The 20,675-nt window shown below is 35.5% G+C and overlaps 1 protein-coding gene across 2 annotated transcripts; it reads right to left on the bottom strand.

Annotated features, from left to right (window-relative positions):
* Positions 1-708: 708 nt before the first annotated feature.
* On the bottom strand, positions 709-19,674 carry LOC139966480 (protein ERGIC-53-like). Of its 2 annotated transcripts, none has more exons than XM_071969523.1 (13): positions 19,382-19,665; positions 17,029-17,085; positions 16,289-16,386; positions 15,272-15,541; positions 14,644-14,767; positions 14,061-14,131; positions 13,541-13,632; positions 12,958-13,009; positions 11,944-12,014; positions 10,170-10,376; positions 9,455-9,611; positions 8,504-8,610; positions 709-6,450 (listed from the first exon to the last, which is right to left on the bottom strand). In XM_071969523.1, the coding sequence occupies exons 1-13, from the start codon at positions 19,545-19,547 to the stop codon at positions 6,414-6,416; spliced, it is 1,509 nt and encodes a 502-aa protein (XP_071825624.1). In that variant the 5' UTR covers positions 19,548-19,665; the 3' UTR covers positions 709-6,413. The 2 variants fall into 2 exon arrangements, with proteins under 2 accessions (XP_071825624.1, XP_071825623.1); XM_071969522.1 differs by lacking the exon at positions 709-6,450 and adding an exon at positions 6,504-7,852 and having other exon boundaries at positions 19,382-19,674.
* Between the last annotated feature and the right edge of the window lie 1,001 nt (positions 19,675-20,675).

Genomic DNA, 20,675 nt, shown 5'->3' with positions numbered 1-20,675 from the left:
ACGATATCTCATGAAGGAAAGCTTGGACGAATCTTATATTTAGTACGTAGTTGTGACACGTTGAGTTCAAGCCCCTTATTACTTTTGGTGGAGATCAAAAGTCATTTGGCATTACCAGGGGTCAAATTGTAGAAATCTTGTTATACTTGGCATGTGCATGAATCATATAGAGAAGGAGTTTATGTTTAACGTGGAGGTTAAAGGTAATCTGAGGTCACCAGATACCAAACACTGAAAACCTTGTAAACACTATATCTCAAGTTAGGGCGCATGGAGATTATTTATAAGTGGCATGCGGATGCGTTATATTGAATAGAAAACTCAATTGCTTTTGGTAGAGGTCAAAGGTCATATGGGTCACCAGCAGTCAAACTCTGGAAACCGTTTAAACACGATAGTGTATCTTTAAACACGATAGTGTATCTCATGGTAGAAATCAGGACATTTATATTATAATAGCTGTTTCTGGTGAATAAGCAGAAGTCTATTGCAATGAAGTAATCGAAACTTCAATGCATTTTCCATCCAAGGAAAGCATTAATTCCTTTAATAATAACCACAATTGAAATGTATTTCTTTGTGATTAATGGTTTTGCTCATGTAATAGTATGATGTGCTTAGTAAATGGAAAAAATCAGTGTATAAAAGAACGGGTCGCCCGACTGCCACGTATTGGACAGCCAGCAATAATCACGGAGACATGAAATGAAAATTTGCACATTTTATTGAATATAGCCCTAAAACTATGACATATAGTAATCTTTCCCACGAACCAACAAAACCAAAGAAGGGATGAACTTTGACATAAGAAAGAGGATGTAGAATCAAGTCAGAAGATCAATAAAATGTTATGAGTTAGAAATCAACATGCTCACATTAAAAACAAAAAATAAAAACCGGGGGGTGGGGGGGGGGGGAGTTATCTTTTGACACATCATTTTATGAATTCAGAAATTTGTCACGTTCAACTTAACGACCTAGGAATAAATGAGGAGACAATTTGTTTAATCTGCTTGGTTACCCTAGCAACAGTCAACGACAATCTTATTCTGCATCCAAAAAGAAAATGAAACATGCATATAAGAAAATTTTGCATCAAAATAAGTTTGCTTTGGTCAGATGTGCGAGGACAGTTTTTTAATCCAATGGCCAACTGTTTCAAAATTTTGAGAGTAGCAGGCCTTCAAACTCAGGCTATTTACTGCCATTTTCCAGAAGAAAAAAAAAACACTGGCCTTTTTCTGCTAGTTTAGACAGATGTTGATTTGCTATCAATCCAAGGAAAGTGGCTTACATTGTGAAAATGAGCTACGCAGGACTTTATTGAAAAGTTTATAGAATGAGAAAGTTTGAAGAAAAATGTATATCAATTCGGCATTTAAAATGTTTTAATCCTTTGCATCGCATTATATTTCCATGAAACTAGATTGAGATCAGGTGAGGGTCAGGTGATAATGGTATATGGCAAGACATAAATTAACTTCCTTATTGGCATCTGATCTTTCCGTAGAGAATCCCTCAACGGCCAAATACAGAAAATAATATGAATCAATAATACAATGATTATAAAATAACTGCGGATTAATTATATAGACAAAAAAAAAACAGAAAAGAAAAGAAATTGAAAGGTGCCGAATAAAATACACATAGTGACGAAAGAAGACTATTATTTATTGGAAGTTACACACAATGAAAATAAATCTTAGGGCATCAACGGGGAAAGGTTGATAGACCAAGATAAAACACAGGTTAAAACATACTACCACCGCTTAAACAAACACTAACAAATTGACAAGGAATGTTTCAAGGAAGGAAGAGAAAAATGTTGGCATGTTAATTATTAAACTCTTCACTCCTTCCCAACCCTCCCCCCCCCCCCACCTCCCTCTCCCAACCTAAGTGGTCATAACAGATATAATCAGTGCAAGGTGGAATATACTTAGATGTTAATGAACATTAAATAAACCTATTCCCGACTGAAGTGATTTGTACAAGTTTAAACTAAGGCAAAAAGAAAAAAAATTATATATGAACTTGCAGCTAATAACATTATAATTCAGATATTCTACCCTGTTAGTGCTGGATACACTAAGCAATCACAATATATTAAAGATTTGAAATGTAAATCAAAATTCCAAACATGAAATGCATCTAAAAGATTTTACTCTTATCAACCATAGGCATTAAACTGAATCATGCTGAACAGATGCATTCCACATAAACAGTACTGGCCCGAAAGTATACTGGACAACCCTAAAATTGGAAACAAACTTCTAAAACTGTAAGCACCGGTTTTTTTTTGTTCTACCTCGAAAGTTAATATTGTTGCAGATGGATTGTGAAATCTAAAGGGTCATCCTCTTTGAAGTCTGAAATTAATTTTAGTGGAAAATATCCTTGAAGAAAAAAACCTAAAAAATTTGGGATCAGTGAAGTTGCTCTTTTAAGGTAAGATGAATTTCAATCCTTTTTATTAAGTTTTATATGATGATATAACAGACAAACTCTCATCAAACGCTTTTCAAAATTATTTGTTCCAATTATGGTTAACATTGCATGTTAATGTTGCTTAAGGAGTGTTCCAAAATGACGTTCTGACACTAACCAGATACTTAAAAAGATAAAATCTCTGAGCTTGGCAACACTGCAGGTGACTACTACACATAACCTGTCTAGCATATCGTGATGCTGTAGTAATGTATGTGTGTATGTATGTATTTTAGATCCTCCTGCAAGCAGGAACTCGAGAAGAAGCCATCATTTGGCTTATCAAAGCCGCAAGCTGACCGAAGTCAGTCTCTTACATTCATATTTAACATCCATGATTATGAATTGTCAAATGTCAACAACTCTGTAACTGGACAACATACATTAATCTTGGAGTGACTCGAACTCTGATTGAAAGGCACCAGAGTTTCTAACACTGAGCTAATACTCCTAAAATGCTCCTAATGAACTCACTTTACAAAATAATAAAAAAAAACACAATAAAACTGATCAGTTTGAGCCAGATATGTCAATGGAAAAACTATTCTAATTGAGACATTATGACATCTTACACTTCCTATCCTACAATAGGCAAGACGACGGTCATTTCATTTTAAACATCATCACAAACAACGGAATTAGTCTATGATATAAAATGTGCTACTGGAATTGAAGAGATGTGGAGACCTTCAAGCAAGAAATTTAATGTCTTAACTTACAAATAAAGCAGACAACATTTGACTTCATAGGAGTTCTTGCTCAAAGGAAGAAATTCTTCTGTAGTTTAGGAATTTAGTAGGCAGGTCAAAAGAAACAACTTCTTTTTCAAATTTCAACCAAATATCAGGCAAGAAAAATTAGGTTATCATTAATCCGAAATTATTTCTTTACATGAACTAAAACATGAAATAAGCTGGTCATGAAAAGCTCTCACAATGCACTGTTGGTTTTTTAATTAGCCTTAACACTCAAAATTAATTTAGGTCATGTTAACCACACCACAAACCATTACAAAAGGAGTAATCTAGAAGTGAATTATCTAGTCCTGCTGCCACCATTATCACCCTACTCATCAGTCACTACCCCCCACCCCTCACCTGCCCCCCCCTCCCTTCCTCCTGCAGCACATCCACCAGAACCACTCACTGGTGAATGACTGGTTCATCCCACTGATTATAAATCCGCTAAATGGTCTAGACATCTTACATATCAATGACTAATATTATATTAACGGCTTTACAATATAACAGTAATTTGAAACCTGAAATCCCACCACCCCCCCCCCCTCCCCCTTAACTCCCAAAATAATTACATCATGTTCCCTCAGAAAAAGAAATAAATAGTATTCTTGAAAATGTGGGTGATTCAGTCAAGCAAATATTAACTTAAGTGTTAGGTAAACAGTACAAACATGTAAACTTATATAACACACAGTTTTCAGTCTCATAACTGAACTAATATTGTCTTTTTCGGTTAACATTTCTTAATTCTAAATAAAACACTTATAAAAGTTTATATATTACCAAGCACCATTATTTTCATTTTCATTTCATATATTTGTTATTCAGTGGGTCCCTCTGACTGTCAACACTTTGCATCCAGGTTCTTATTCTATTTTATTGTGTACAATTTTGAAAAATAAAAATTTGCATAACTACCTCTACCAAACAAAATGTCCAAGGCGCTATAATAGTTAGAATAAATTAATAATAAAACAACAACATAAATATCGTACTACCTATGTCACTACATCATATTCTTACCAAAGCACTTATCTGGTGAACCAGAAAATATTAATATATGTATAAATATATATATATATATATGTATATATATACGTATGTATATATATATGTATATATACATACATATATATATATATATTTGTGTGTGTGTATGTATAATCTGAAACAGAAAATACTTTTGTTGTCACTAAACAACCTAATACACATTCCAAATTTAATGAGAGTTACAAGTATTCTGAGCCTGGTATACCTTCACTATTGCAAAATGATTTATATTTCGTGATTCACATAGTCGACCTCGATTAGCTTCTCTGAAAGAAACAACCTTTGACTAAAAATTAGATCAACTCGACATCCCATCTATGAACTGTTGATCAAATCTAAGAAAACATGATCTTCAATAAAAGGATTTAATTATAGCGAATAATATTATTTAACATGGTACTCTTAACAGGCAGGCCTTACAAAGACAATCATGAAATACATTTCACAAGGAATGAATACTGCATAGGTCTGGCTAAACACAAATTTTGCTGGAATAACTTTGTAGAAATCACTTCATCATTTTTAGATTTCAAGGCAAGTGATTGATTCTTTGTTTGTTGGCTAATAGGCAGACTCGAGCAAGCTCATTAAGACAGAGACATAACATTTAAAGTTTGCATGATAAATAACATTAATTTTATAGTGAAATTCTTAAAATAAAGAGCAAACTCTACGATCGAAACGGAATGAAAGAAATAATCACAGAAAAATAAACCTTCAAACAACCGGATAACTTGTTTTTTAAATAAGTTATTCCGCAATTAGAGATGAACTTTGTTTGAACATGTCTTCATTCTTTGCCAAACCTTACATTTCCTTTCGGGGTCTGGGAGTAATATTGCTACACATAGACCTACACAACCGTGATCGAAACAGTGGACAATGAGAGCAGATAATGGGACTACAGCCAGTGATACACTATGTAATCTCAGAGTCACTTTCGTATCCGTTTAGCAGCATCGTACTCAAACTGCAGGTCCCCTCTCAACTGGAACATTGTTATCCTCATCTAGATTTCAACAAAGGTTTGACCTTTTGGGGGTGGAGGGATGGAGGGGGAGGACAGGTGGCAGCCCAATGATCACTAGTGTGACAATGGTCCCCCAGCGACCCCCCACCCCCTCCCCGATGTTGGACCCTGCCTTCCTCATATGCCACTCTGACAACCTGACTCTCTCCTTAACATAACTATTATTTTATAATTAAAATATGATTATTTACATTAATGAAAGAATCATTTTCAATCATGCTCCGTAAGTGCAGTCGCAATGATAAAAATCATTGTTAAATTTCTGTTACTTCAACTCCGCATTATTTATACGCTGTTAATTTTAACACCTCAATTAGCAATGTGACCTGTAATTTCCTTGAGTAAACCTTGTAGGGATGAGGAATGCATACTGTGAGTAAAGCACTGTTAATGGGTAGTCAATGACAAGCAGATATGACACTTAGAAGAGGTCACAGAGCTCTTAAAGAAATGAACCCACATTTTGCTCAACACAATAAAAACAAGTGATAAAACCACAGAAAACCTATCATGCAAATGGAACATGAATCTCTGCAACCTCCCCCCCCCCTCATCACATCCTCTCTCCGTTCCCATAAGCCAAAAAAAAAAAAAAAAAGAAGATATATGCAAAACACCCAATCTGAAACCGATACTTGTCAATGTAAATTGAAAATGTCAATGCCCAAAAGGTTGGAGAAAGTGATGAATATTAGTTAGAAAAAGCACCAAAGTTGTTAAAAGTGAATGAGGGCTTTTTTTTTCAATCTGTGTGTAAAGTTAAAAATAATGGTTTTCAATTCACCACATTTATTCAAAAGGTACCAAATCATCGTAACAACTCAAACCTGGACCTGGGAATGTTTTCTTGGCATGTTTTTCCATCAAAAGTGCAAACGGAACAGAACAAAAATGATACAAGATTCAAGAAGCCCTGAGGTACATCTGATCATCGTAGCTAATTTTCATGCTTGAGATTTCTTTCATCCATACTTCAATGTGGCTACGACCAAATACTTTCTTATACAGGCCACTGAAATCCAAAACTTGACTCTTTTCCAAGGGCACTAGCCTGATCTCTAAGTCTTACGACCAAGATACAGAAATAATTTTTGGTTTCTGATCTTTTAATAGAACTTCTTGGCTGCAGCTTCTTGAGAACTCCTGCAACAGGAATGAGAACAAGAGGGTCTTTGTATAAGAGTCGTGTTGCCAAAGAAAAATCCCTCTTATCGATTTTTACGACAGGTTTGAAAGATCTATTTATTTTTGGAAGTAATGACTTAATATGACTCAAAGTAATTAAGGTACAAGTTACCATGTTGATAAAATTACAATGTTTTTGAGGAGACTTTATGCCTCTTTGGGATCAGTCTTTATAGGGGTAGAATGTTTAGATTTCGAGGCTTCCAGCAAAATCTTGAAAGAATGTTAAATTACGAACGAGGGAACTCATGACTGATGAGTCGAATGTATTATTAAAGAATTAAATTGGTTCCATCGATGTAAGGGAAAGAAACGAAAATACTCCAAAAGAACACAGAAATACCAAACCCAACAATCAGGAGAAAAATAACAACAATAATGGTGCACAGTTTGTTTTGTCTAATTAATAGGGAAGCACTCTTACAGTAGTCCTCTGATAATGATGGAATGTAAAGTGATTTTTGAATTGTCACCTCTATCAGAAATATTCTACATGATATTTTTAATAATGACATTTTATTTATTTAAAAAAACATATACATATATTTTTTTGAAGGGGGGAGGGGTGGATGGGTTTTCTTCAGAAACATGACATATGGCTTCAAATTGAAATCTAGATTTTGAGAACATTAAGTTAATTAGCATTGAGTTTGTTGAGTTATGTTTCTAAAGGGGCGGGGGGGGGGGGCTGATTAATATCGCAAAGTAAGTGCAATGCGCTTGGAGTAGCTGTCAGACATCTTTAAACATAGAAACTATTAGTAATAGTAGTACAGAGCCCTTGTACAATTGTACAGAAAACAAACTTCGATATGAGAAGCCAATAAGGAGAGGTCAACCTTAGCCACACATGCGCTTGAACTACACCTTAATATATTGTACTATCAGTTTGGATAATATCAGGAAGATGTTTTTTTCCTTATTTTTGTAACAAATTTCAAGAGAGCAGCCCTATTATGATTTCCATTGTGTAGAAAGAAAATGACAAGATCGAAACTAGAAGTTGGTGCTGAATACGATGAACAGCTTGTTGTTGTTAAAGCCAACAGAGTACAATCAAATTCTTGGAAATTGCCCGACAATTGGCTATATACTTTACTCCAAATTGAAAGTTGGCAAAAGAGAACATAAACACAGACATCATGCGAGTTACACCCTGTTATGCTTTTGAATATGCCATATTATGATAGGACAAAGAATTATCACAAAATAAAATAAATGTTGCAACATGCAAAAAGCAAAGGGGAAAAGACTTCATGATATGAACTTTGGGGGATGAGTTTGGTATATGAAGAGAGAGGAACATATTTTATCCTCTGTCTAGACCCCTGGATGGCTTCTCATTTGACTCTTGGGTGAACTGTTGAAAGAACAGGACATTTAATGGGAGTTGCCAGGTGCAATCCTATTCCAAGTGATCGTTCATACAATATTAATACGAGCCTCGACAAGAAATGACACCCTGTCACTTTCCATATTCCTGCAAATATTTTATGAATTTATAAAGAAGATCAGATTGAGACCAATGTTGATAGTTCATCTGAATATACTGCTTTAGTCCTCTGGCTGGGTAGGGGCATAGCCCTGCGAGGTACAAGCCCCAATTTAAAGAGTTGGCTGCTATATTCAAGACAAGCATCAACACTTAGATAGGGACCTAAAGTATTGTCAAGTACCTTTCAGATATACCAGGCATAATCAAATTTGCATATAAGTTACAGGGCAGAAATGTTATTGTTAAATAACTAGTGAGACTAATAAACCAACTGTGGTGTTGCATTGGAAGCATTGGGAATGAGGGAGGTGGGGGAATGTGGGAGGTGGGGGTTGGTAGGTGAGAATACACACATCGTAAGAAAGATAAGGATTATCTTGCCTGGTTGAAACTGGAATAGAGGTAGCTTTCTTTAGATGTGAGATGAAAACCAACAAGTTTTTATCACTCTGAATGGACAGAGACAAGGAAAAATGATATAAGAAACAGGAAAAATGAAATAATATATAAACTTACCTATACATGAAATAAATTAAGAAAAGGGCTGTTTGAGCTACGGCAAAGATGATGAAAGTTAGAGATGTAAGACAGGACGGTTCTGGACAGTCACCTGAAGCAACAGCCTTTAAAGGAAATAAAGTAAAATAAAAGTATTTAGAAATAGAGTTGAGAGACAGCTAAACTAACTGCTGAACAATAAGACACTAAATCCATGCAAAAGAGAGAAGGACTGAACTAGGAAAGCTGAAACAAGCAGGGTATTGTCATAAAGGATTTTGAGTGAATATTGAAATTTATAAAATACAAAAGATGGTTCACTTGACACTTGACTCTTTCCATACTTCCCTGGTCTCTTTTTGGTAAACCAATCTCATTTTCGTGTTTTCTTTTAAATGTATTTATTGGCTTCATGCCACCACCTTCATGTGACCTTCATGTGACCTTCATGTGACTTTCATGTCACATTCATGTCACCCTCAGGTGACCTTCATGTCACCTTGGCTTCATGACACCCATCTATTTCAGTGTCAGTGTACCTTTTCTTCACCAAACGTTTCAGTTTGCCTTGAAACTTAGGCTGCTTCCAAATGCCTCTCTAAATATATACAAGGATTGCTATCTGTGGCCTGCCCTCATGTCAGTTACAGCTTATATATACAGATCATGTCATAAAATCTCTAAATTCATAAAAAGACCTTTTTCTATCTTACACAGATGGAAACAACAATTTATCCTTCAATGTCCTCATCGATGAACTATAATATCTTATTCAAGGTTGTTTGGGTAAATTAGAAAGGCTACAAAAAGACTGAGAGACCATTACAGCTTGTATCCTCCTCCTGACCTCCTCTCCCTCAACTATCCATGCCTCCCCCTCCCTCCCCCTCCTCCTCCCTCCCCCCTCCCTCCTCTTTCTCTCTTGCTCTTTGTAACAGTTTGTTCCCTTTAAGTAGTTCCTAAACTCACCTGTGGATTAGATCTTATAGCTTTAACGTCATGTGTCAGTTGGTTTAGCTTATCCTTAATTTCATGATCTAAGAAACCGGGACCATCCTTTCCGCCACCCGAGTCACCCCTGCTATATATTACTGCTGTCTTCTGCTGAACATCACCTATAACACTCCTGAAAGAAACAAGAAAAAAGGGTAAAAATAGGATGTTCAAAACAAGTTAGCAATGGTAGGAGATTGGCGTGCCATTACTATATTCTTATAACTTCACTTAAAAACCTGAGACATTATTCGTATGTTTATATGACATGGGGTAATTGTACAATACAATACGTACACATATTAGTTCTATGACATTATTATGTTTAAAAATCTATAGGTAAATTTGCAGGATATGAAAAAGAAATAAAAAAGCAAATACAACTTCTAACTGCAAAACAAACAAAAAAAGAAAGAAAGGAACCAAAGCAATGACATTCTTGTGATTTGGCAGCGCCCAAATATGTTAATTGTCTTTTTAATACACGACACTGAGGTTCTTGAGTCTCCAGGTTTCTGCATGGGTACTGATAACAGATCACAACCTCCTGAGAGAATCTCTTAAAAGCTTGCAAGAGTTGACAGTAAAATTACTCTTGATATCAGCAAACACAATCTTTAGTTTGATACATCAACCTGCTTCCAATGCTCGATCCATAATCTCAAATCGTTTAGAGCAAAGTAGTACTTACTGTAAATCTCTGACTTTCCTAGTTATATCGTTCTGTGTATTCAATAATGTATCTACTTCGTGTCTAGCTATATTACTGCCTGACCCCCCTGGAGGACCCCCGGATGGTGTCGCTGGGGCAGACACAGATCCTCCCTTGATTCCAGCGATAGCAGATATGGTCCGCTCCTGCCTGCCGACAATCTCGTCCAATTTTTTCTCTAAAGTTCTGTGGAGATTTGATCAGACAAAATAATCCATGTAGTAGGAAAACAAGAAAAGCTTTTATGTCAACATGTAATCCTCTAAAATGACTGTAAGTGAGCAAATAAACGATTCTACATCAGTAATGTTATGTGCCAATCAAACATAGTATAAAGAAATCATGCCAACTTTGCTATTTCTCCATGCAACCTCAGATCTAGACTTTGGATCAGTCACATAGGATTAAGCAAACCTTGGAACCGGAAATTAAATCACAATATTCAGGCTCAAAGAATATGTCCCAAAATGCATTTAAAGTGGAAATAAAATTTGGGCCAACCCAGCCCAAACATGGGCCCAGCTGGTCCCAAAATAATTAAGTCTACATGATCCAGCTATTAACCAACAACTGTATACCAAGTTTGGTTACAATCTGACATAAGATTGCAGAGGTTTTGTAATTGTAAAGACTTTTACATTGACCCCATAACCTCATTAATATTCATAAGGTCTGTGCCAAAAATGATAGAGCACACCTTCTCAAACATCTGCATAGCAAGTATGGCAAATATCCATCACTCCATTGTTGAGTTATCACAGACCCGAGCAAAATCCCAGACACACACATAAACACGCCAACCTGACAGCATAGGTTCCTTTGCTTCCAGCAAGAAACCAAAAATCATTACAGAATTGTTAGTGTCAATAATAAGTAAGCAATTGTTATATAGGTTTACTTGTAATGGAAAGGTGTCTTGTAAGGGTTGGTATAGCAACAGGGCACCTTGTGTCTGAACCAGTAGCAAAGCCTAGATATACAACTGTAAGTGAAGCACTCCAAAACTCTTCAAAGTTGATATTGTCATGAATCAAAGCTTTTTATTATCTAAATTGACCTTTCATCTTCCACAAACACAAGCTGTCATAAATGATCAACTAAGAATCAGAGTCTGCGACTGCTGACACACTTTCAACATATCTTATTTTTTATGATTCAGATATTGTCTACATAGCAATAATTTTACAGAACCATTAAACTTTATGATGCAAACACTCATCAATATGCAGCAGCTGCAATTTGTTTACTTTTGCTGCTTTACAAAGGCAGAAATAGTTAGTCAGAGAATTTGCAAAACACATATTTTCTAACCCAAGGACAAAGTCCAAACATAACTGTGACTGCAGTCTTCCGCAATCCTTTATTTTTTTTGGTCTAGTCCATATTAATAACATGAATATTAATGATTTGATTTGCATAGTACTTTAAGTATGTTTGCACTCGCATTCATTCAAGTGTCATTCGGGTTATAATGCCCTACTTGCTCCGCAACCTCTGCACACTTATTATCATCTTTAATCACTTCCAAACTTTTCTACAAAGTTAAAATGTTTCTGTCACATTATAAATTACAAAATAGTTTTTGTTTATAGTCCTGCTTGCCCTTCTACTTGTCTCAGATTCCCGGCTGGCACTATTAGTCTTTCCAAAGGCATTGTTTCTCTTCAAATAGGGGAAACAAAATATTGTTTTCAACAAATAAATTCCTATTTCTCAAATTACAAAAAAAGGAAGAAAGGATAGTCACACTCACCTTATACTTTTGTAAATATTTGTTTGTCCTTCAAATATAACTTTAAGATCTCTGGTGTAATCATCTTCAAACTGGGAACCCCAAAAGAAAACAAAAGGAAACAGCTTAAAAAACAACATCTGCTTTGGTTTTCAAAGTTGGCAAAGCCACCAGTGTGTATGACTAGCAATTTTAGTATTAGTAGAAGATGAAAATGCTACTTCAGAAATTGATCCATAACACGGCAGAGGACATGATAATACAAGAAGACAGCCTGTAGACAAGGGTGACAAAATACAGGTTACTTCTCAAGGTGCAATCAAAACTTCATTTAATGTTCGAAATAAATTAGTGGGGTTTAGTAAATATCCTTTTTTTTTTAAATTTTAACAAAAGTACTTCCATGACTTAGAAAAAAACAGTTTATTCTTATGTTGTCATTTTAGTTTTTGTTGGTGAAGAGTGGAATGGAATTTATTTTTGTCACTTTGTTGGCTCATTGAACCTCATCAGCTTGCCTGAAGTCACTATGTACACACATTTTTAGTTATCCACATAACATATCATCAAACATCAGAAATATGACACAATCTTTATCATTATCAAATACAAATCATGGAACAAATCATTGGTTGGTGTCATAGGTAACACCAACCAATGGGGAATCCATATTGATATCAACAGAAAAGAAGTGTTAAGGTGTGTAATCCATCACAGGTCGGTGTTGACAATGACAATGAAACAATTAATGTCCAGCAACTAATATACAAACATACATGTGAAAATAGGCCAAATTTAGCATTCTACTTTAATGTCTAGCTTGTGGTTTTGACTGTCTTAAGGCACAGTAAGACATTAAGCTCAGCTGTGACTTGTCCATGATATATCCATATGTATGAAATGAATCAATACTGTTTCAAGACATTAAGCTTTGCCGTCATGTTCCATTAAATCCTTACGTACTAACAAAATGTCAAACTGCAAAGATAATTTTAACGTGTTGATGAGAAGACTTATGAAACGAAAAGTTCTTACATAGTCGTCTTCATCATAGTCATCTTTCACATCAGGATGCTTCTCACGATAACTGAGAGGAGAGGAATGGAGAAAATGTCAAAGGTCAGATGCAACACAACCTCCAAAAGGAGTCTCTCATAATCTTAAGGGTTTCCGTCTTCTAAGTGGTCATTGTCTGTGAAATTGCCACACACTGTCCAACTGAATGTGACTTGACTCAACTCGATAGGTGGATGGTAGGAAGATTGTGGATTGATTGTCTGGCAGAGTGTGGAGTGCTCACCACTTCGACTAAGGAATAATTCAGTTTTATGATACGTCGGCTTCAGTCAGGGAAACTCAAGCATGAAGCATTTGCCCTACTGGCAGTAGGCACCAGTTGTGCAGTGGTTCACGACTGCATCTGCCCAGTTTCAACAATTGTAACTGATCCCTTGGAAATACTTTCTACGTGAGACCTAGAAGAGCATCTGTCGAGGCAACTTTTGGGGACTAGGTCACAGCAGTCTAGTTGAGATGTTCAGTCGGACAATGTGCGGCCAGGTTTACAAAAGCCTAGACGGAAGAAATTTAAATGCAGCCAGCCATTACTTCTACTTACTCATCTTTTTGCTTTTGCAGCTTGTCGTAATATTCATCAAATTCTTTATTGAATTTTTCGACTTCTTCATCTGTGATGTGACCAGACGTAGACTGGAAGAGATAGCCAAGAGAAGAAAATCATTGTTATATTCAAATGTTAGGATTTGTAAAGAGTACAGGCTATCCTTGTAGTCCTTTGAGACTATTTACTAAACAAAGATCCAAATTTACACTTTTTTCTTTCATTCAAGTAAAACTTCAAATAAAAACTACATAAAAGCTACATAAAAACTGGAGAAAAATGGGTTTCGCTGCCTTTTAAGTATATTATTAATATTCTAAATGATAAAACAAAAAATCAAGAGGGATTTGACAGGTTAATTAAACAAAAAAAAATTGCCCTTATATTGTTCACTATGAACGTTTTAATGGCAGGTGTGTGTATGGGGGGAGGGGGGAGGGTTTGTAGAAATGACAAATTTCCTTCTATTTTTCAATAAATAATGCTTTATTAATTTATGGTCACATGACCAACATACCTCTCCATCTGGTATGATTGCCTTCTCTGCATCAAGACTGTGAGTCAAGAATTTAATTACGTCGTGATCATCTGTGAAAGGAATGAAATTACTTGGTATCATGTTTGATTTTTGTCACAAACAGATGATTTGCTCTACATTCTAAGGGAATTACATGTGCATGTGTTCACAGACAGTGCTTCCTTGGTTAAACGTCAGATGTGCTGATCAATCCCCAGAAAGACCATAATGAAATTCTCTTCCTAGATATATTAACAAATGATATATTTTTAAGGAGTGATATGTTTGTCTTCAACTCTATTTCTAAACCATGCAGCATTTTAAGTGACTACCAAATTCCTTATTTACATCATAAATAAGGTAAGATTTAGTCCATATGGAACCCTCTGTACAATACTACATAGGCCTGAATGTCTATAGCTTGGGTTTCTCAAATTTGTATGGAGAGCAATTTATTGTCTACTGGATTCATTAAGGTACAGTTTCTTGTTTGTCTCATCAATAACTTTCCTTCAAGTGATCATGAAAAGACTTACCATGAAATTAATTAATTAATTAATTAAACTAAAGAATAGAGACCCACCTGCAAGACCTCCAGTGGCAGCAGAAACACCAAAGTAACCTTTCTTCGGGAGTACGACATTCTCTGCTCTCATGCATAGTTCGTACGCATATTCATTGTTCGTCATTCCATTATGGAAGTAAACCTAGAAGATGGTTAAAACAAAGAAAGTTGAGAGATTATCCTTAATACAACATATATGTCAACCTTAATTTAACACTATGAAGTAAAAACAAACATACTTAACATCTTAACATACAGCATCACATCGGGTCAATATAATACAAAGTTTGGAATAAACCTTCCCTCTTTCTGTTATGAAAAAAAAAGAAAACTTTCCGACAAATTTGAATAACAAATGCCAGCTTTTGCATATTTGCTGCCTTGGGACTACAGACACATGGATAAGAATGATAAAGTACTACAGTGGATGAAAAGTATAGCACCTTGCCTAAAAATGTATGTATGTTACAAAAAATCTACTCGCTAAAAGAATATTTGGATTTCAAGGTCTGGGACTATATACTTTCATGTTAAATACTGACCACCAAAATTTGACAAGTTATGTCAATCTTCTTTTGAAACACTCGCAATCTATCACTGAGGACAGAAAATATTTGGAAAATAAAACAAAGAAATCAACCCTTACCGTTAAGGAATTTTTGTAATATTCAATCTTTGCTCTGACTGCATAGGGTTTGTTTCTGAAGTCTCTCATACATCCGCCCAACTGTTGTACGAGTCCGTCGTTTGCGTGGTCATATTCCTTAGTACCGTCATTGCTCATAGCCAAAATGTATGGGTTGTTTCTTTGGTTATCATTGTCGAACGAATCAAAGAAAATTCCAAGACCAACCCACTTGTCCTGGCTACCGTAGACAGGACCTTCGATACCTGGTGTCTCAACATACCAAATGGCCTAGAAAATTACAAGAAAAAAAACAATGTTAATTGATACCCTTAACATCTAAAGGTATCTACCTCACTTTCTCAATGGGTTAAACTACAACAATTAATGGGTGGCTGGTCACTAGGGATGGGGGTAGGATGGGTACTGGGTGGGGGGAGCTCTGATGGGATGTGCATGATGAAGCTGAAATGAGTGGTTTAGAAGGCAAAACCACAAATAAAATACAATGATAGCAATGACAACAAAATAATGGATCATTACTAAGCCACACTACATATTCCTAAATCCTTCATTTTTGTGACTGTCATTGGGACAGCTGGTCCTTATCAAGGCAAACTTCAGTAGTTCATATAAACCAATCTCACTTTTTTTACATTTGGCCGAATGTTTTCTGTCACTAATTGTCAAAACTGACAGCCAACTAGTTACCCCCTTTTGAAAAAGAAGAAATCATTTGCAAAATTTTTGCAAACACACATTTGAGTGAATCTGGTGGATGGGATATGGAATATAGATATAAAAAAAAAAGAAGCTTATGATAAGCTATTTTAAACTCAAACCACTCAATGTGCCCCTTCTCAGTTACTATAGTAACCCATCCAATTTTTTAACATTCTCTAAATTCAAACCAAGCATCTGCAACTGATGCAATAACTTTTACAAATAGCTTTCTCCATTCTTTTGTCCAAGCCAAAACTAACCAAAATGCATATAGGGTAAATATATCTGATGGGTTGTGCTCATCGAAGAACTCACCAATCCATCAGCGCCAACTCGTCCCCTTCCAGTCACCTTGAAAGTGACTTCTACCTCCCAGTGTTCAAAGTCAACAGGGTGTTTTCCCCAAATAGCACCTAGAACAAAGGAATCAATGATTAGACAATACGCGAGAATATTCAGAACGGAATGAAGCATCTGACGATTACTGCCAGCAACCACGAAGGAAGAGTTAAAAACTAAATGACTGGAACATCTATGGTTTGAGGCCAAGAAGCAACAACAGACCCAACATGCAACAACAGACCCAAGAAGCAACAATAGACCCAAGAAGCCACAACAAAACTTGCTGGATGGCAAACTGAAGCAATGACTTTAAATTCAGGTTTACTTTTTTTATTCTCTTTTGCAACTTGCCAAAGATGACATCACAATGCATAACCGATATGATAAGTTGGTCAAGAAAAAAGAAACCAATCACAGTTTTCATACAGTTTGGATTTCCAAATCCAAACACCCATTCCATCATCTACTATAGTTCCTTAAGGGCAGACAATACCTTGGAAACAAATTTGCAATAATGTTCCAACTACACTGAAATGTTTTTTACTCATTTTCAACTTTCTTGAGTTTTTTCCTTTCTCTTTATTTTGTCATAAAGCTACCAGGCTTAAATTATGAATAACATCTCACTTCACACTGCTTTGAAGACACTTCTTCCAAGCAATCTTCCTTGTAAATTTCCTAATAATTTAGCAAAATATTTTGATTGTCTTTACCTTTTCTGCTTCTCAGTGATGGAGTGATTCGGACCTTATCGTCACTTGGCAAGGCACCTGTGAGGGTAAAGAAACACAAAAGAATGTCAGAAATGTACTAAAGAAAAACAATGCTAGCTCTGCCTCATTCAAATGTGACTAAATTTCAAGAGGTTCAGGCTGTGGCAAATAAAACAAATGTTGTCAAGCTATTTATTTTCCAATTGACAAATACAAACATGCGCTAGTAAGTTTTTCTTTTTGACATGTACAGTAAGGTACTGTTTATCTTTTCTTTCCTCCTGTTTTTGTAATTTGTTAAAATAAATATTAAGATATTAAACATGTACTCACTTCCTGTTGTTCCATTAATCTGGCTGGAGATCAACCAAGATATTAGACAGGTAGACACATCACCAAAAACAATAAATATATGACAAAGCTGAAAAAACAGGTTTTACTATTATTCAGATCAAAGTTCTGCTCTTTATGAATTATTGATGAGAAGATGCAATCACCATTATTATGGTACCTTGTGTACACATTTTTGCACTTGTATAACAATTTGCTTATTTTGCCTGGCATTTTTGTAATATACCAGAAGAATTATTCCATGTGTCAGGGTGCTACCACTGGGACCAATGCCAGACGTCATATTGCTACAATGGGTGATACTGTTTTGCTTTTGTTTTTCTGTCCATACTTGCAATAACATTCAAATTTTAAGTACACGTATATTAGACTTTCAAATAGAGAAAGACATTTCCTGTATTCCTGTGTAGCTAACTTAGCTGCAACTGGCTGAGTCACTCTAGCTCTGTACTTCTCAACCAAATATCTCTCAGATTCCCCACCTGGGGGAAGAAGTGTTTCCTAATTCCTCCTCCCCAAACACTTCTACAAAAACGCACCATATATTCTTTCAATCACTTCTTTCTCTTACTGTAACAGAGAACATTACGATTCAATCAATGTTCATGGTATCTCTTTAATACGATTCACTCTATGATACACAATATAAAAGTTCATCGTTATCTGTAAACATTGGATATGGAATAAAAGTCAGCTATGAGTGTTCAGTTCAATGATAAATGGGATGCTTGATGCACTTGAACAAGGACCTTAATATCAGGATTTAGCTTGGTTAATTTGAGACGTAAATCGCTGCAATGTGTTACTTCCAGGCTGCCACGTTTCTTGGTTAGAATATCTGTTACAGCGCTGAATGCAGACTCAACTAAATAGGAAGAAGGTCATCCTCATCCCCATTCCCCCTTTCTTCTTTTTTCTTTCTTATTAAAATAATTATTCAACCTGAACATTCGAAAGTTGTTGCCCAGTGTGATTGGGCTGATTAGCTTGAAGAACTTTGAGGTGGTAATTAATTGGTCATATAATATCAAGTTAGTTTTACAAAAAACAAATAAAGGCAAGTATTGAGCCAGAAATATTGATTTTATTTGATGACTTAGAATCACAGATGAAGTCTATTCATAAGCAATTTGTGTTATGTAACCTATGCAGATGACCATATGGAAGAAAGAAAAAATCACATGACTCCAGCCACGGCCCACAAGACATAGTGATTCTTACAGAATTAATTTGAAAATTATGTGAATTGTCTTATGCTTAGCCATCATTTACTAGATTTATATTTGCATAAGTTGCCGCTTAACAAAAACTGTTGAAAGCTTAAGATCCTCAACGTTACAATGATATTGACTTACACAGAAGTTTTTTTCTTCAAATCCAGTAAACAGATATTACCAGACTCTGCACACATATGACTTCATTACTTACAAATTACTGGTATTTTCCATAAGCTATTTCACACTGATCATTTCTAAAATTTATCAAAGAATATCCATGGGAAAAATTTACCTGGTGAAATGGTAACTTTAGCATTGTCTTGCATTATCATTTTCCCGTAAAGCTACATCCTAAGTATCCTTGTGTCAATATCAATGTAAGTAAAGACTTCTGGATATTTTAATAACCTTCTAGCATACTGAAGTGTTGTTGACTGTTGTTAAGGCCTAAGCTAACAGTGCTGTATGGCACAATCACACCTATGAAAGTATTAGTAATATGACAGACACCATGCATGAAGCTTTCACTCCCAAACAACGACAAAGACACAGCTACTACTTCTTCCCTGAAGGAACCACCATTCCAGTTTCTTACAGGGAGACGATATACTCATCTATGGCCTATGGGTAGGTCTTTCCAAACTTGATTTTATCTTCAGAACTCATCACAATACAAACCATATGGGAGTGATAGCTGTGTTGTTTCTACACTATAGCCTATACATTTATCACTACTCAAAACATGTAGTATGCTGATGTAGCCTATTTGAACGAACGAAACTCACTGCCACTGTACGTCCAAAACGGTACCAAACCATCTTTCTGCATCAAATGAGGTCCTTTGAGGCTGTATTTGTACTCGAAACGCCGTTTCGGAAGCTGTGCATAGGCAACAGAAAGCAGCAAACATAGCGGAATAATTAGTTGCATGATTTGAGTTCTTTTCTTCATGTTGGCATACAGAAACCAGGTTCTTGTTCTACTACAGATTGAATGGCCATATGTGTGACACGATATTCTCTGGAGGTCAAATATCCGTATGATTATTCATATATGATCTAAGCTGAAATGGTATCATCTTTCGAAAACAATTTCATAGTTTTAAAAGAAATCCGTAAAAAAATATGGGAAATTGATGATTCCTGTGCACAAAAATATTAGTTTGTCTGCCCTTAGATAGTTAGCATTCAATTTAAGTGATCGCGTACTGTGTCAAAGTCATTAAATTCGTCTCAAAGAAAACAGAGCTTTGCCAACTTGGCGATCTTTGATTGGTTACTTCATCACCAGTAGCTACATGAGGGAATTTCCCTATCAAAGTCGCTCGCGGACCAGTGAAGGTTATGTAATAGGACCTTTGGATAAGTCTTACAGTTCAATTCATAACTACTCTCAAACATGACATAACAAAGCAAGTTACACACTAGAAAATTCGTTTGTTTCCACTTCTCCTTCCAGATATGAAAAGTGTTCCTCTTCCGTTGAGTTGTGTTATGTTTCAGTATAGACTAAGGCTCATGGCCTCTTGAATAGAAACTGGTTTCCTACAGTTGAAAATTGTTTGCTTGATGTTTTCGTATGAGGAATGAAACAATTACTCTTGGTAAAAAACTTTTTCACTAGATAGTTGAAGGGATATTTGTGTGACAGACACTGTAATTTGCGTGTACATATATGCATGTAATATTTTAAGTTACGTTACTAAGTGTTGAAAGTCTATTTATTTCTTATTCTTAACACACATATTGAATGAAACTTATATTTGCCAAAGAAATTTTGCCCTTTGTTACTGTAGCATAATACACAGGTGGAACTATGATGTCATCACTGACGTAGTTTCAATCTTCATATTTTCTATTATATATCTTGTTACGTTCTTTTTTTCTTGAAAAATGTGATTCATTCGGTGCAAACGATGTTCTCATGACGTAAAAACACTTGCTAGTTTGGTAAGAATATTATCTTGTTCTACATTTCAAAGAAAAATAAAATCGTTCCTGCTCTGGTTATGATGATGAAGATACTAGTGTCTAGATACATTAACAATAGCAAACTTTTAGAGTTGATATCTTCAAAATC

The sequence above is a fragment of the Apostichopus japonicus genome, chromosome 4 (assembly GCF_037975245.1).
Source record: "Apostichopus japonicus isolate 1M-3 chromosome 4, ASM3797524v1, whole genome shotgun sequence".
Lineage (NCBI taxonomy): Eukaryota > Metazoa > Echinodermata > Holothuroidea > Aspidochirotida > Stichopodidae > Apostichopus > Apostichopus japonicus.
The sequence above is the reverse complement of the archived record's forward strand: the minus strand, read 5'-3'. Positions and strand labels throughout refer to the sequence as shown.

Excerpts from the sequence above, each read along its gene's own strand:
- LOC139966480 (XM_071969522.1), bottom strand. The coding sequence starts at position 19,547 with ATGAAGAAAAGAACTCAAATCATGCAACTAATTATTCCGCTATGTTTG. Across the intron at positions 13,633-14,060 it reads CAATCATACCAGATGGAGAG|TCTACGTCTGGTCACATCAC; the intron begins GTATGTTGGTCA and ends TATCTCTTCCAG. Across the intron at positions 7,853-8,503 it reads TTAATTTATTTCATGTATAG|TTCACCCAAGAGTCAAATGA; the intron begins GTAAGTTTATAT and ends TTCTTTCAACAG.